We start from the raw sequence: 12109 nt of genomic DNA, 5'->3' as shown, positions 1-12109 counted from the left end.
TTAAGTCCAAGAAGTTCACCGAAGTGTTGCTGACTGTAATGGTAAATTTTAAATTAAGATCATTGACTTGAAGTTTATCAATGAAATTGTGGGCTGCCAATTCAGTCCCTTTCCATATAATGAAAAGGTCGTCGATGTAACGACTCCAAAGCAACACATTTGCCTCCCATTCTGCCTGGTAGTTGACCCTGACCACCTGCTCCTCCCACCAGCCCATATGCAAATTAGCATAGCTGGGGGCGAAGCAGGTGCCCATAGCTGTACCGCAGATCTGGTGATACAGCTCGTCATTAAAGAGGAAAAAGTTATTTTTTAGACCGGTAGAAATCATGGATAGCAACATCTGAGTGTGCGACCATAATTTAATTGAGTGATTGCCCAAGAAATGTTTAGTAGCCTTTAAACCATCTTCGTGCCTAATGCTGGTATATAAGGTGGAAACATCAATTGTAACCAGCAAAAGGTCTTCTTCCCAGGGAAGGTCATAGACCATTTTTAGGAAGTCTCCCGTGTCTTGGATGTAAACGGGGAGTGCTTGTACTAGGGGACATAAAAAAGAGTCAATGAATTTGGATGTATTTTCGAAAGCCCCCCCAATTGCAGAGATGATCAGACGGCCTGGGGGGTTATCAGCGCTTTTGTGGACCTTTGGAATTAAGTAAAATACTGGAACAACGGGTTTTTCAATTTTTAGGAATGCTAATTCATCTCGCGTAATCAGACATTGATTATACCATGCATACAATTGTTCATTAAACAACTTAAGGTTGCTATGCATCGTTTTTTCGGTAATCTTGACATAGTTACTCCCATTATTCAATTGTTTATAAGCTTCTGCGAGGTAGCTAGTCTTATCCCACAAAACCACATTGCCACCTTTGTCCGCATTGCGGACTATACAGTTATCATCCATTGCTAATTTAGAGATCAACGCAGAATATTCTTTTTCATGCTTAGACAGAATTTTATGTTTCACACTTGTGCATTTCTCTAAGTTCTTTAAATCATTAATGTCTAACTCATTGTAGACATCAACTGAATCTCTCGAGGTTAACGGTATAAATCTGGAGGTAAGTTTAAAGTTAGTAGGGGCACTGCCACCAATATCGACTTCCTGCTGTCTTGCTACATCCTGTGCCTGGCTGGCAGAAAGTTGGGTCATTACAGGTTCCTGAAGTACATCTGTTATTCTGGCATCATTGTCAATGGAATCAGTTTCATTATCCATTGATCTTAAATTGAATAAAAGATCCATGTCACTCACAGATAGACTTCCTGGCTGTGTCTCTTCCGATATCACCTTTCTAGATGTCAATATTCCTTTGTTCTGATTTGAAGCAAAGTGTTTTTTCAGCTTTAATGTTCAATATATCATATATGATTGTGTTTCCGGGGTCCCGCACATGGGTGGGAATATTCTAGTGCTTATGACTTTGATGAGGATTCCCCTGGAAGAGAACCAGGTGTCTCTGCACTTGCAGGAAGAAGGAAAAGGGTTCAGTCATGAAGGGGTTAACAGACTCCTCGCGCCTTCTCCTCTACAGAATGACCTCGACAAGGACAACCAATCCCTGCTGAGAGAGGCGGAGAAAAGAAGCCTCTCGCGAAAAGACGGGGCGAACGCGTTAGCTGAAGGAGGAGGAGCCGGTGCAGCCGAAGACGCCGCGGGAGCCGAGCAAGAAGACGTCGGGCCGTGGAAAAGTCCTGCCGAACCAGGGGAAGGAACACCGCGAACCGAATACGCAGTCAACGCAGCCCCGGAGGAAGAATCCGAGACGTGGAGCGAAGACTGGTGGACGCCCCCAGGAGACACGAGCTGGCCGCAGTAACTTAGGGAGAGTTACGGCTTTGGCGGTGAGTACACCGTGACCTGGGGACTCTGAATGGAAAAGAAGGGGGGGGTTTGGGGGACGAGGAACGTCCATTGAATGGAGGGCCAACACCGGTTGGTTGGGAAAACAACCTAGAGCACATACTGGCAAAACCAGCCATTCAAATAGACCAGTTTATTCGTTTTCTTTTTGTCCTAAGTTCCTTGTAGGAACTCTTACTCGATTAGCCAAAGCCTGTCCGGTTAGATCTTTCGGTTTCGTTTAGGCATACGGGAAGGGAGGGGTATCTAATTTGGACTGGAAAAGGGGTGCAGTCTGTACCTTCACTCTAACGCACGATTTCCTTCGCATTTTCCTGGCACGCCCTTCCCTCACCGTTGTGGCCTTTGTACAGCACGATTGTCACAAGGATAGGTGAAGGGTAGTGTAGATATCAACAAGTATACTCACCGCGCTTTATTTCTGTTCCCTCTGAGTATCCTGGGAAACCACCACCAGCCAGAAGAGCCTCGCACCCTGGAAGTAGAAGTCATCCAACCCCTGCAACTCAACCATCCTGCCTCTGCTGCACCATATTCGGATTTTGGGATTTGCTCTGGACAATACTTGTCTCCCAACAACTAAACACTTGCAAACACTTCTTGTCAAAGACGCCAATAAAACCACTTGCCACCATTCTCCGGCCTCCTAGCTTTCATTTCCGACCCTCCCTCCGACAATTCTGTATGTGGACCCAACACAGCAGCAAAGAATCAGTTTTTGTTGGAGGAAAGTAAAAGAAATAAAAATACTAACGGTGGTCCTGGCAAAGTGACAGACAATGTTCTCTACAAAATACTCCATTATGCTGGAGTTTGGTCTAAAATATGTCAAACATTTACAATAGAATATTAAAAAATGGTCTAGGAATAGGGAAATGGTGTAGGGTTTTAGTGATGATGATAATGGATGGTCACAAACGCTCATCAAGTAAGATTTATATAAAACTCGACCTAAACCGCTAATCCATATGCATGAAATGTCCACTGCAGGCAGATCTCTGACTGGAGCACATTCTCCGGGTTGCAGAACTAGCTAGGATGAAATTCCCTTTATGCCATGATGAATGAAAGCTAGATGATGCTTTCTATGTCAAGACTGTGCCACGTAGTTTCTGTATTTGAAGCATGTTGCCCAAAATGCACATCTGTACATTGGAGACTGAGGAATGGAAGCCTTCCAAAGACGGGAAAAGGGATTGGTTAGGAGGGTTTAATAGTCTAGGTGCAATGTAGCAAAGGTAAGTGAGTGAAAATTCGACAATTTAAATAAGGAGCTCCTGCATTTTAGGTCAGCAAAAACGGATCTTGAAGCTTTCTGATTAGCTCTCTAACGTTGAGATTACCACTACAGAACTACACATAGTAATTTGTTTAAATACTTAATTTATTTTAGTAATCTTCATCAGTATAAAATTCAAGGTCTTACTGTCAGCTGTGTCCGAGTCATCGCTGCTGAATGAGTACTTTCTCTGGTTTACTTCCATCTGCAACACAATAAATCAATTTTAGAGCAGTACCAAAGATACTAAACCATAAAATGGGAGGATTGCATTTTAGGTAACAGCTTCTCCTGATCTAATAGGCTTTGTTCAAGTCCTAGACAGCCAGAAAAGCCCTATGTTCTTAGTCAAGTCATGTGCAAAAGCATTCAAATTCCCCTGCCGCCTGAATATATATATATAAATAATGGTTTGGCCAATGTGAGATGGCACACATCATTGCCTGGGGCTTGATTTTCATTGATAAGTATTACAACAGGCCTCGAAAATTCATAATATACACCTGAAGGACTACTGGCTTGAATAATCTATTTGACCTAACTGTTGTGCACTTGACCCACAAACCAGTCTCAAATTGTGCAATCCTAGGCAAATATTTTATTTCACCTTCAAATATCAGAGTTCAGCATATCTGCTGTACAAAAATAGTTTTGCTCGATTTAATACACTAAACTTTGCTTTATTGTTTATGGATAATAAGGACATAGCCCACTTCTTTTGGCTTGCCTCTTATTTCACCAATAGCATTGTCATCAGGGCTGGGCCACAATGTTTCTCAGTTCATATTTAAAAACTCACTTTTAATAAATATATTACTAAAGCAATGATTTAAATACAGCTCATTTTCCATTGAAATGACCACAAAATTTCCCACTGACATGCAGTTTTACTGATAAAACTTTATAGTGTAAAAACAATAATGTGCGGAAATTTGTTTCAACAAATATTTAGAATCTGCACATCACAAAGTAGAGTGTTATGATTTGTTTTTATCGTATTGAAATCATGGTTTCCATCACACTTCAGAATTACAAAAAATATGTTTTCCTAACAGCAGATATATCATTAACCATTTGTACAGTTAATTTACAAGCTAATTAAATGATAAATGTTAGAAAAACTGAAAGGCTACAGCCTTTCATTTCATTCTCCCTCTACCTCAACATACGTGTCTGAAAAGTTCAGTTTACAAAATACTCTAACTTTGCAGTCAGAGAAAGAAAAGTAATCACCAATATCCAGGATAAAATCCAATCCAATCCTATCATTTGTATAGCGCACTACTCACCCGGTAGGGTCTCAAGGCGCTGGGGGGAGGGGTCCGCTACTGCTCGAATAGCCAGGTCTTGAGTTGCTTCCTGAAGGAGAGATGGTCCTGGGTCAGCCGAAGGCAGATGGGGAGGGAGTTCCATGTCTTGGCTGCCAGGTAGGAGAAGGATCTTCCTCCGGTGGTGGCTCTGCGAATGCGTGGTACGGCGGCGAGGGCGAGGCTGGTCGATCGTAGCTGGCGGGTGGGCGTGTAGAAAGTCAGGCGGTTGTTGAGGTACTTGGGGCCCAGGTCGTGGAGAGCCTTGTGTGCGTGGGTGAGGAGTCTGAACGTGATCCTCTTGCTGACGGGGAGCCAGTGCAGGTCTCTCAGGTGGCCGGAGATGTGATTGTGTCGGGAGATGTCCAGAACGAGTCGTGCGGAGGCGTTCTGTATGCGCTGGAGTCTTTTCTGTAGTTTGGCTGTGGTTCCGGCTAGAGGGTGTTTCCGTAGTCCAGTCGGCTGGTGACGAGTGCCTGGGTGACCATCTTCCTGGTTTCGGTGGGAATCCGTCGGAAGATCTTACGGAGCATGCGCAGGGTGTTAAAGCACGATGAAGAGACGGCGTTGACTTGTCTGGTCATCGAGCGGGAGGAGTCCAGGATGAAGCCCAGGTTGCGTGCGTGGTCCGTTGGCTTGGGAGTGGTGCCCAGGGCAGGGGGTCACCAGGAGTCGTCCCAGGCGGAGGGGGCTGATCCCAAGATGAGGACTTCCGTCTTGTCTGAGTTCAGTTTCAGGCGGCTGTTCTTCATCCACTCAGCGACGTCTTTCATCCCTTCGTGTAGGCTGGCTCTGGCGGGGTCGTTGGTGAGGGAGAGGATCAGCTGGGTATCGTCGGCGTAGGAGATGATGTTGAGGTTGTGTTGGCGTGCGATGGCTGCGAGAGGGCTCATGTAGACGTTGAAGAGGGTCGGGCTGAGTGATGATCCTTGTGGTACGCCGCAGATGACTTCGGTGGCCTCGGATCTGAACGGGGGGAAGCGGACTCTCTGGGTTCTGCCGGCGAGGAACGAGATGATCCACTCCAGTGCCTTCTCTTGGATTCCGATGTTGCTGAGGCGCTGTACTAGGGTGCGGTGGTAGACAGTGTCAAAGGCCGCAGAGAGGTCCAGGAGGATGAGGGCCGCTGTTTCCCCGTTGTCAAGCAGGGATCTGATGTCATCAGTGGCTGCGATCAGGGCGGTCTCAGTGCTGTGGTTGGCTCGGAAACTGGACTGCGAGGGGTCGAGGGATCCGTTCGTCTCGAGGAAGGCGGCGAGCTGTCTGTTGACTGTCTTCTCGAAGACTTTGGCAGGAAAAGGGAGGAGCGAGATGGGGCGGAAGTTCTTGAGGTCGGTGGGGTCCGCTGTTGGTTTCTTCAGTAGGGCGCTGAGCTCTGCATGCTTCCAGCTCTCCGTGAAGGTGGCGGTGGTGAAGGAGACGTTGTTGATGTCCCGGAGTTGGGGTGCGATGATGGAGTCGGCCTTGTTGAAGACGTGGTGGGGGCAGGGGTCGGTTGGTGATCCAGAGTGGATGGTGTTCATCGTGCGGGTGGTGTCTTCGGTGCTGACCGGGGTCCAGTTGCAGATGGTGGTGGTGGGGGGGCGTTGGTTCGGTGGTTGTGTGCGTGGTTGGTGCGCCGAAGCGGTTGTGTTTGTCGGCGATCTTGCGGTGGAAGAATGAGGCGAGTGAGTCGCAGAGGTCTTGCGAGGGGGGTGATGTCGTTGTTTCCGGCGCTGGGGTTGGAGAACTCTTTGACGATACTGAAGAGTTCGTTGCTGTTGTGGGTGTTGTTTTCCAGTCGCTCTTTGAATGTTGACCTTTTGGTGGTGCGGATCAGCTGGTGGTGTATGCGGGTGGCGTTCTTGAGGGCAGTCATGTTTTCTGTGGTCTGGTCGTGGCGCGAGGCTTTCTCGAGGGTGCGGCAGTTCTTCTTGGAGTTTTTGAGTTAATCGGTGAACCAAGAGGCTTTCTTGCTGCCGGATCTGCTGGGAGGGGTCTTCAGTGGTGCGAGGTCATCTGCGCAGTCGGTGAGCCACTGTGTGAAGATGCGGGCTGCTACGTTGGGGTCCGTTGCGCTGGCGGGAGGGTTCCGTCTGAGGGAGGTGGTGAGCTGGTCGGCGGTGATCTTGCTCCAGCTCCTGCGGGGAACCTGTTGCGGGTGGTGGTGGGTCGTGGTTCTCCTGAAGCTGAAGTGGACGCAGCTGTGGTCAGTCCAATGGAGTCCGGTGGAGTGGCTGAAGGAGATGTACTTGCTGGAGGAGAAGACTGGGTCAAGCGTGTGGCCGGCGTAGTGGGTGGGGGTGTTAACCAGTTGCTGGAGTCCGAGGTTGGCGAGGTTGTCCAGCAGGGTGGTGGTGTTGCTGTCATTGTTGTTCTCCAGGTGGAAGTTGAGGTCCCCTAGGAGGATGTAGTCTGAGGAGGCGAGGGCGTGCGGGCTGATGAAGTCTGCGATATCTCCGCTGAATTGTGTGCGTGGTCCCGGGGGTCTGTAGATGAGGGTGCCTCTGAGGGTGGTCTTTGGGTCGGTGTGTATCTGGAAGTGGAGGTGCTCGGCGGCGGTGAATGTGTCGTCGGGTTTTGTCGTGATGCGGATGGTGCTCTTGTGGACGATGGTGATGCCTCCTCCGGTCTGGTTTACGCGGTCCTTCCGGGTGATCTTGTATCCGTCCGGAATGGCTATGGCGATGTCGGGCGCTGAGGAGGCGTTCATCCAGGTTTCCGTAAGGAAGGCGACGTCTGGTGATGTTGTGTCGAGCAGGTTCCAGAGTTCGACGGCGTGTCTGTGAATGCACTTGAGGTGGTTGTTGCTGGTGCTCGTCGGTTTGGCAGGTGCGGTGCAGGTCCGGAGGCAGGTGAAATTGCAGGCTTTGCAGGTGAAGGGTCCGTGGGTGCGTTTCGGGGTGGCCCAGTAGCTGGCGGGGTTCCGGCCGGGTTTGAGTGCGTTGAGGGTGGCGGCGTCGTAAGTCCATCGTGTGGGCTGGCATCTTCGGGGGCCAGGGGTCCTGGCGCTGGGCGCGGACGGGCGTAGACGGGCTTGCCTTTGGCGCGCCTTCGGCGCACAATCGGCACGCCCCCTGCGCGTGCTCGCTGCGCGTGCGCGTGGACTCCGCCATAAATGGCGAAGAGGGAGGAGCAGCTGGGAGGCGGGAGCGGGGCGGCGAATGGGGGTACAGAAAGAAAAAGGGGGCGGGGCCGCAGGGGAGCAGCGGCGGGGGGAAAGGAGAGCGGGAAAAACGGGCGAGGTAGGCAGGTACACAGGACAAAAACGGGCAGTACAATGAGCACAGAGACAAGGCAAAATACAAAATACAAGAACAGAATACAATACGTAGCAATAAAATACAATACTTAGCGGTAGCGGCGACAAAACACGAGCGGAAAAACCGGCGAAGGAAAAATCAAAAGCTCAGCTCGAGGCAGCAGCGGTGGAGCCTGGCACACAGTGTGTGGAGCAACCGGCCCTGAAGCAGACAAAATAAGCAGCAAATTGTATGAAGACAAACTTACATTTGACTTAGGCCTTTGAATACACAGCAAATGTTACAAGATAATAACAAGATTTAAAGTATTGCTCCTCGACTTTCTGAAAGAACAGAACACCTGTTTTTTTTGCCAGCTGGAGCTCTCTCGCCACAACAGGCCAGTAGGCCCTAAAAATAGTTTGCCCCGTTACATTGCGAACTCATAATGAGTGGCAAGTTGGTTCTGTAAGGCCTGTGCAAGTATATGACAAAAAATATAAAAAGTACGGGGCTTACTATAAATTAACAGTGCGTGTACTACCTAGCAGGTAGGTGTAGTTATAGCAGCTATAGAGCCGCTTTTCAGTTATTAATGCACATCGCAAGAAAATAGGATTCTTATTGTTGCAAATAAAAGGTACGAATATTAGCTTAGAATTATTGGAACATGAGGTAGCACAACTAAAGCAGTCACAGGGCAAGATCGTTAAAAAGGGTAACCCTAGGTTAAGTGCCTTACTTTGAGGCTAAAGGATTATTGATCCCCAAAATAATCAGGACTTTCTTTTGCTCCCAATCTCCTTCCAACTTGGCGGATTCAGACTGTATTGGAATTGAACCAATGCACAGCGATACCTGTGGTTGACTGTTCTCGTCAATAAATAACCCGTAGTTGATACCAGAACCATTTTAGACTATACTTTCCCAGTACATTGAAGCTTCTGGACATGACAACTGTTTTTCCAGTGGCTATCACATCAGCTTGGTAGGTGAGACAATGCCAAGCTTTCTCTTTAGATAAATAACTACCGGTTAGACTGTTTAAGTGGTGCAAGACTAGATTTTCCCCCAGCATACTCTCATGTTTTACTCCCTACCATGTTTACTCTCCAGCCATGACTGAAGGGAATATTCTATGGGCTTCACCTGAAAAAGACCCAAGATTTTATGACTCCAGAACAAAAGATTGAATTGCTGATGGTCATCTTTTTGTTTTGGAGTTCTAAGAAAGGGAAACCTATTCCTTAGCAAACCACTTCCAGGATAAGTATAATGTGCATCAAACTGTGCTACGTGTTCCTTGGCAGGGACATTTCTTCAAGGTATATGGGCAGATTCCAGGAGAGGTCATTACATTAATCCCACCTTAATACTCTTCATTTCTTAAAGCAAGACCATCCTAAACTGCCAGTGTTCTACAGGATACCGAAAGTACATAAAAACTCTACAACACCCCTAGGACAACCAATTATAGCTGCACAAAACAGTCTCTTTGAAAAAGTCTCAAAATATATTGACTTTTTCCTCAATCCTATTGTAATGACACCCCCAGCATATATCTGGGATACAAATGAATTTTTGCAAAGTGTCTTTGATATTCGGTGGGAAAAAGACGTTCCTAATGACCCTTGATGTATCCACATTATACACAAGAATTAGACATCATGAAGGCTTAAAAGCAACACAACACTACCAAAGAATGAGACCTATAAAATATGCAGCACATAACATGCTGTTGGAAAGGATGCAATGGTGTTTGAATAAAAATATCTTCATATTTAACAGTGATCTCTTCCAGCAGTTAAGAGGTACAGCTATGGTCCCCTGCTTCACCCCCAGGTATGCTAATTTGCATATGGGCTGGTGGGAGGAGCAGGTGCTGAGTGGGAAGGACCATTGGTCAGACAATATAGAACTTTGGCTTAGGTTCATCAGTGACCTCTTTGTGCTATGGAAAGGCAAGGAGGAAGAAGCCAACCAGTTTATCACAGAGATAAACCAGAATGATTTAAATCTGAAATTCACTAGCAAGACTAGTTGCACACATATCGAATTCCTGGATGTACTCATTCAGGTGAATGGAGATAAATTGGAAACCACAATATACAGAAAACCAACTACTGGAAATGCAATCTTACATGCAGATAGTCTTCACGCCACCCCACTTAATCAAGAGCATTCCCTTTGAAGAAGTCTACAGAGCTAGACGCATATGTAGTACTATGGAGCATTATGATGCAGTAGAGATACAAATAAAGGAATGCTTCAAACAGCGAGGATATTCAAATGCTATACTCTGCACTGCAGCACAGAGAACACGCAAACAAAGGTGAGAGATATCCCTTGATCAATTCGTCCCAGTTGACCAAAAAGAAAAAGAACTCAAAGTCTGACTCACAGATTTATCACCACTTAAGAACCTGAACATATGAGAATTTAGCAAGCTTTACAAAAGCACTGGCACCTAATTAGGTAAGATCCCGTCATAGGAACCCTAGTAACATATGCATAAACGTATCTTGCAACATATTAGGATGATTAACAATAATGACTGTAGCTACCCAGTAGCACGTGATTTTGAGAAAGGACAGACAAAAATCCTAAGAGTAGGGGGGAGGGTGGAGACAGAGAAAGGGAACTTGGACAGCTTGAAACGTATTTCATTCTCACATTGGATAGTAAGGAACACAATGGGTTTAACGTGGATGAAGAGCTGTATACAAGCTTATACTAGAGTCTATTATTTCATCCCCCAGTGCACAGCCTCCTGATGCTGTTCTTTTCATATAACATTGTATTATACCATTTAGGAACATGTTTGAAACCACACAAAGACTTTATTTTCAGTTTTGTTTTGATGTAAGGGGCATTTAGCAGCTCATACACTAGTATTACAACGTCAGAGAATAGGGAGATTCTGCAACTCTGGAGGATACATCTTAGGTCCTAATATCACAGGGTAGTATTACCCACTGGGGAATACTACAAGCCAAATAAAAGTTAAAACCATAATGATGAATATGTCAAGACATTCTTTACCCACTTGGGGATTGGAGACTGAATAGTGTACACCTATCTCTACGCTCTGTAAAACGCATAGATCGAGTTTGTTATGCATAGCCCTAATCTGAATAATGCAAATATCAATTTAATTGCTGTGCCTAGAGAATTGTTTGAAAGGCACTTAAATGCACTGAGATATTTAACATTTTATTTTTTTATATTTATTATTTTCTACCACTATATGCCCTCTAATAAGAAGCAGTCCACAGCTAGAATTAATTGCTTTGTGAATTTATCATATGAACTTGTTTAAAAATGGCGGCCACGATATAATCGGCTCGTCTTTCTTTGTTCCTTTTTTTGTGTTGATTACGCATGTCATTTGACACTACACATGTAAAGAGAAAAATGGTGTTCACCGTCGTGAACAAGGTTGCGAGTTTGCAATCAAAATGTGTTGACGTTTTGCTCTTTTTGATTAAACCACCTTAAGACCCTCAACTTTGGAGTGCTACTCTCTTCTTTGGATCAGAGAACAAGATACTTTAGATATATGAGGCTAGGCGGACGCCTCGGCATAGCAGCACCACTGGTGATTTGGCAGCACACCAGCATTCGCGTTGTGGATTGGAAAAATATATATATCAATTTCTCTTACCTTATAATACCATGTGTGTTAAAGGCATATGCGTGGTAAAGGCATCTGCGTGGTATTGATATACATCCATTCATTATCCCTTTCCAACGCAGAGTAATAGTATTCAAATAGGATTCTTATGGTAGTGACTTAAAAATAGAGAGTTACTAGATACACTTCTACAGTGTACACATCTGTCTGGCACTGGTTTGGCATGAGCTAATGACAGGAGTAAATCTTAACTATGGTGCTATTGCATGACAGCAAATTTAACCCAGTTTCACTTTGGAGCACATCAAATAGGTAACTAAGTCTATTATATCCTGAAGAATAAAGAGACTAAGTTTTGCTGCATTCATTACATTGGCAACAAGTGGAAGATAAGCCAGATGAGTACCCACAGGCAAGAATTGGACAGTATCTAAACATTCTTCCTTTTTAAAAAAAAAATCTTTATTTAGACACCTGAACATATAAACACTTGTAATAAGTACATTTGAGCAATAAACTTTTATCCTTTCAGTGCGTATGTAAAGGATGTCAGTTATTTCTTCCTATTTCCACGCCCCCCCCTTTTCAGAGCTACACCCCACCAAACCTCTCAAACTAACCTCTCCCCCCCCCCCCCCCCCCACCCCCGAAACCAAAGGAAAGATTTGGATTATGCCTTGCAGTGCTATAAACCTTGAAGTTTGGTATAATGCAACATGTAAAAGAAAAAGAAAAATTAGAAGTTTAACTCATTTCACGTAATTGCTTCATTAATCCATTTGGTGATTGGTGACC

At 45.7% G+C, this 12109-nt stretch overlaps 1 protein-coding gene across 3 annotated transcripts in view; it reads right to left on the bottom strand.

The window, feature by feature from the left end:
* JADE2 (jade family PHD finger 2) overlaps nucleotides 1-12109 on the bottom strand; it is a 533878-nt gene that overhangs the window by 380649 nt on the left and 141120 nt on the right. For all 3 annotated transcript variants that reach the window (XM_085617976.1, XM_085617974.1, XM_085617975.1), the window contains exon 2: nucleotides 3300-3357. In XM_085617976.1, coding sequence (XP_085474102.1) covers nucleotides 3300-3357 — 58 coding nt within the window. The remainder of the gene's footprint in view (nucleotides 1-3299; nucleotides 3358-12109) is intronic.

This window comes from Triturus cristatus, chromosome 7, assembly GCF_964204655.1.
Source record: "Triturus cristatus chromosome 7, aTriCri1.1, whole genome shotgun sequence".
NCBI lineage: Eukaryota > Metazoa > Chordata > Amphibia > Caudata > Salamandridae > Triturus > Triturus cristatus.
This window is presented reverse-complemented; position numbering and strand designations above follow the sequence as displayed.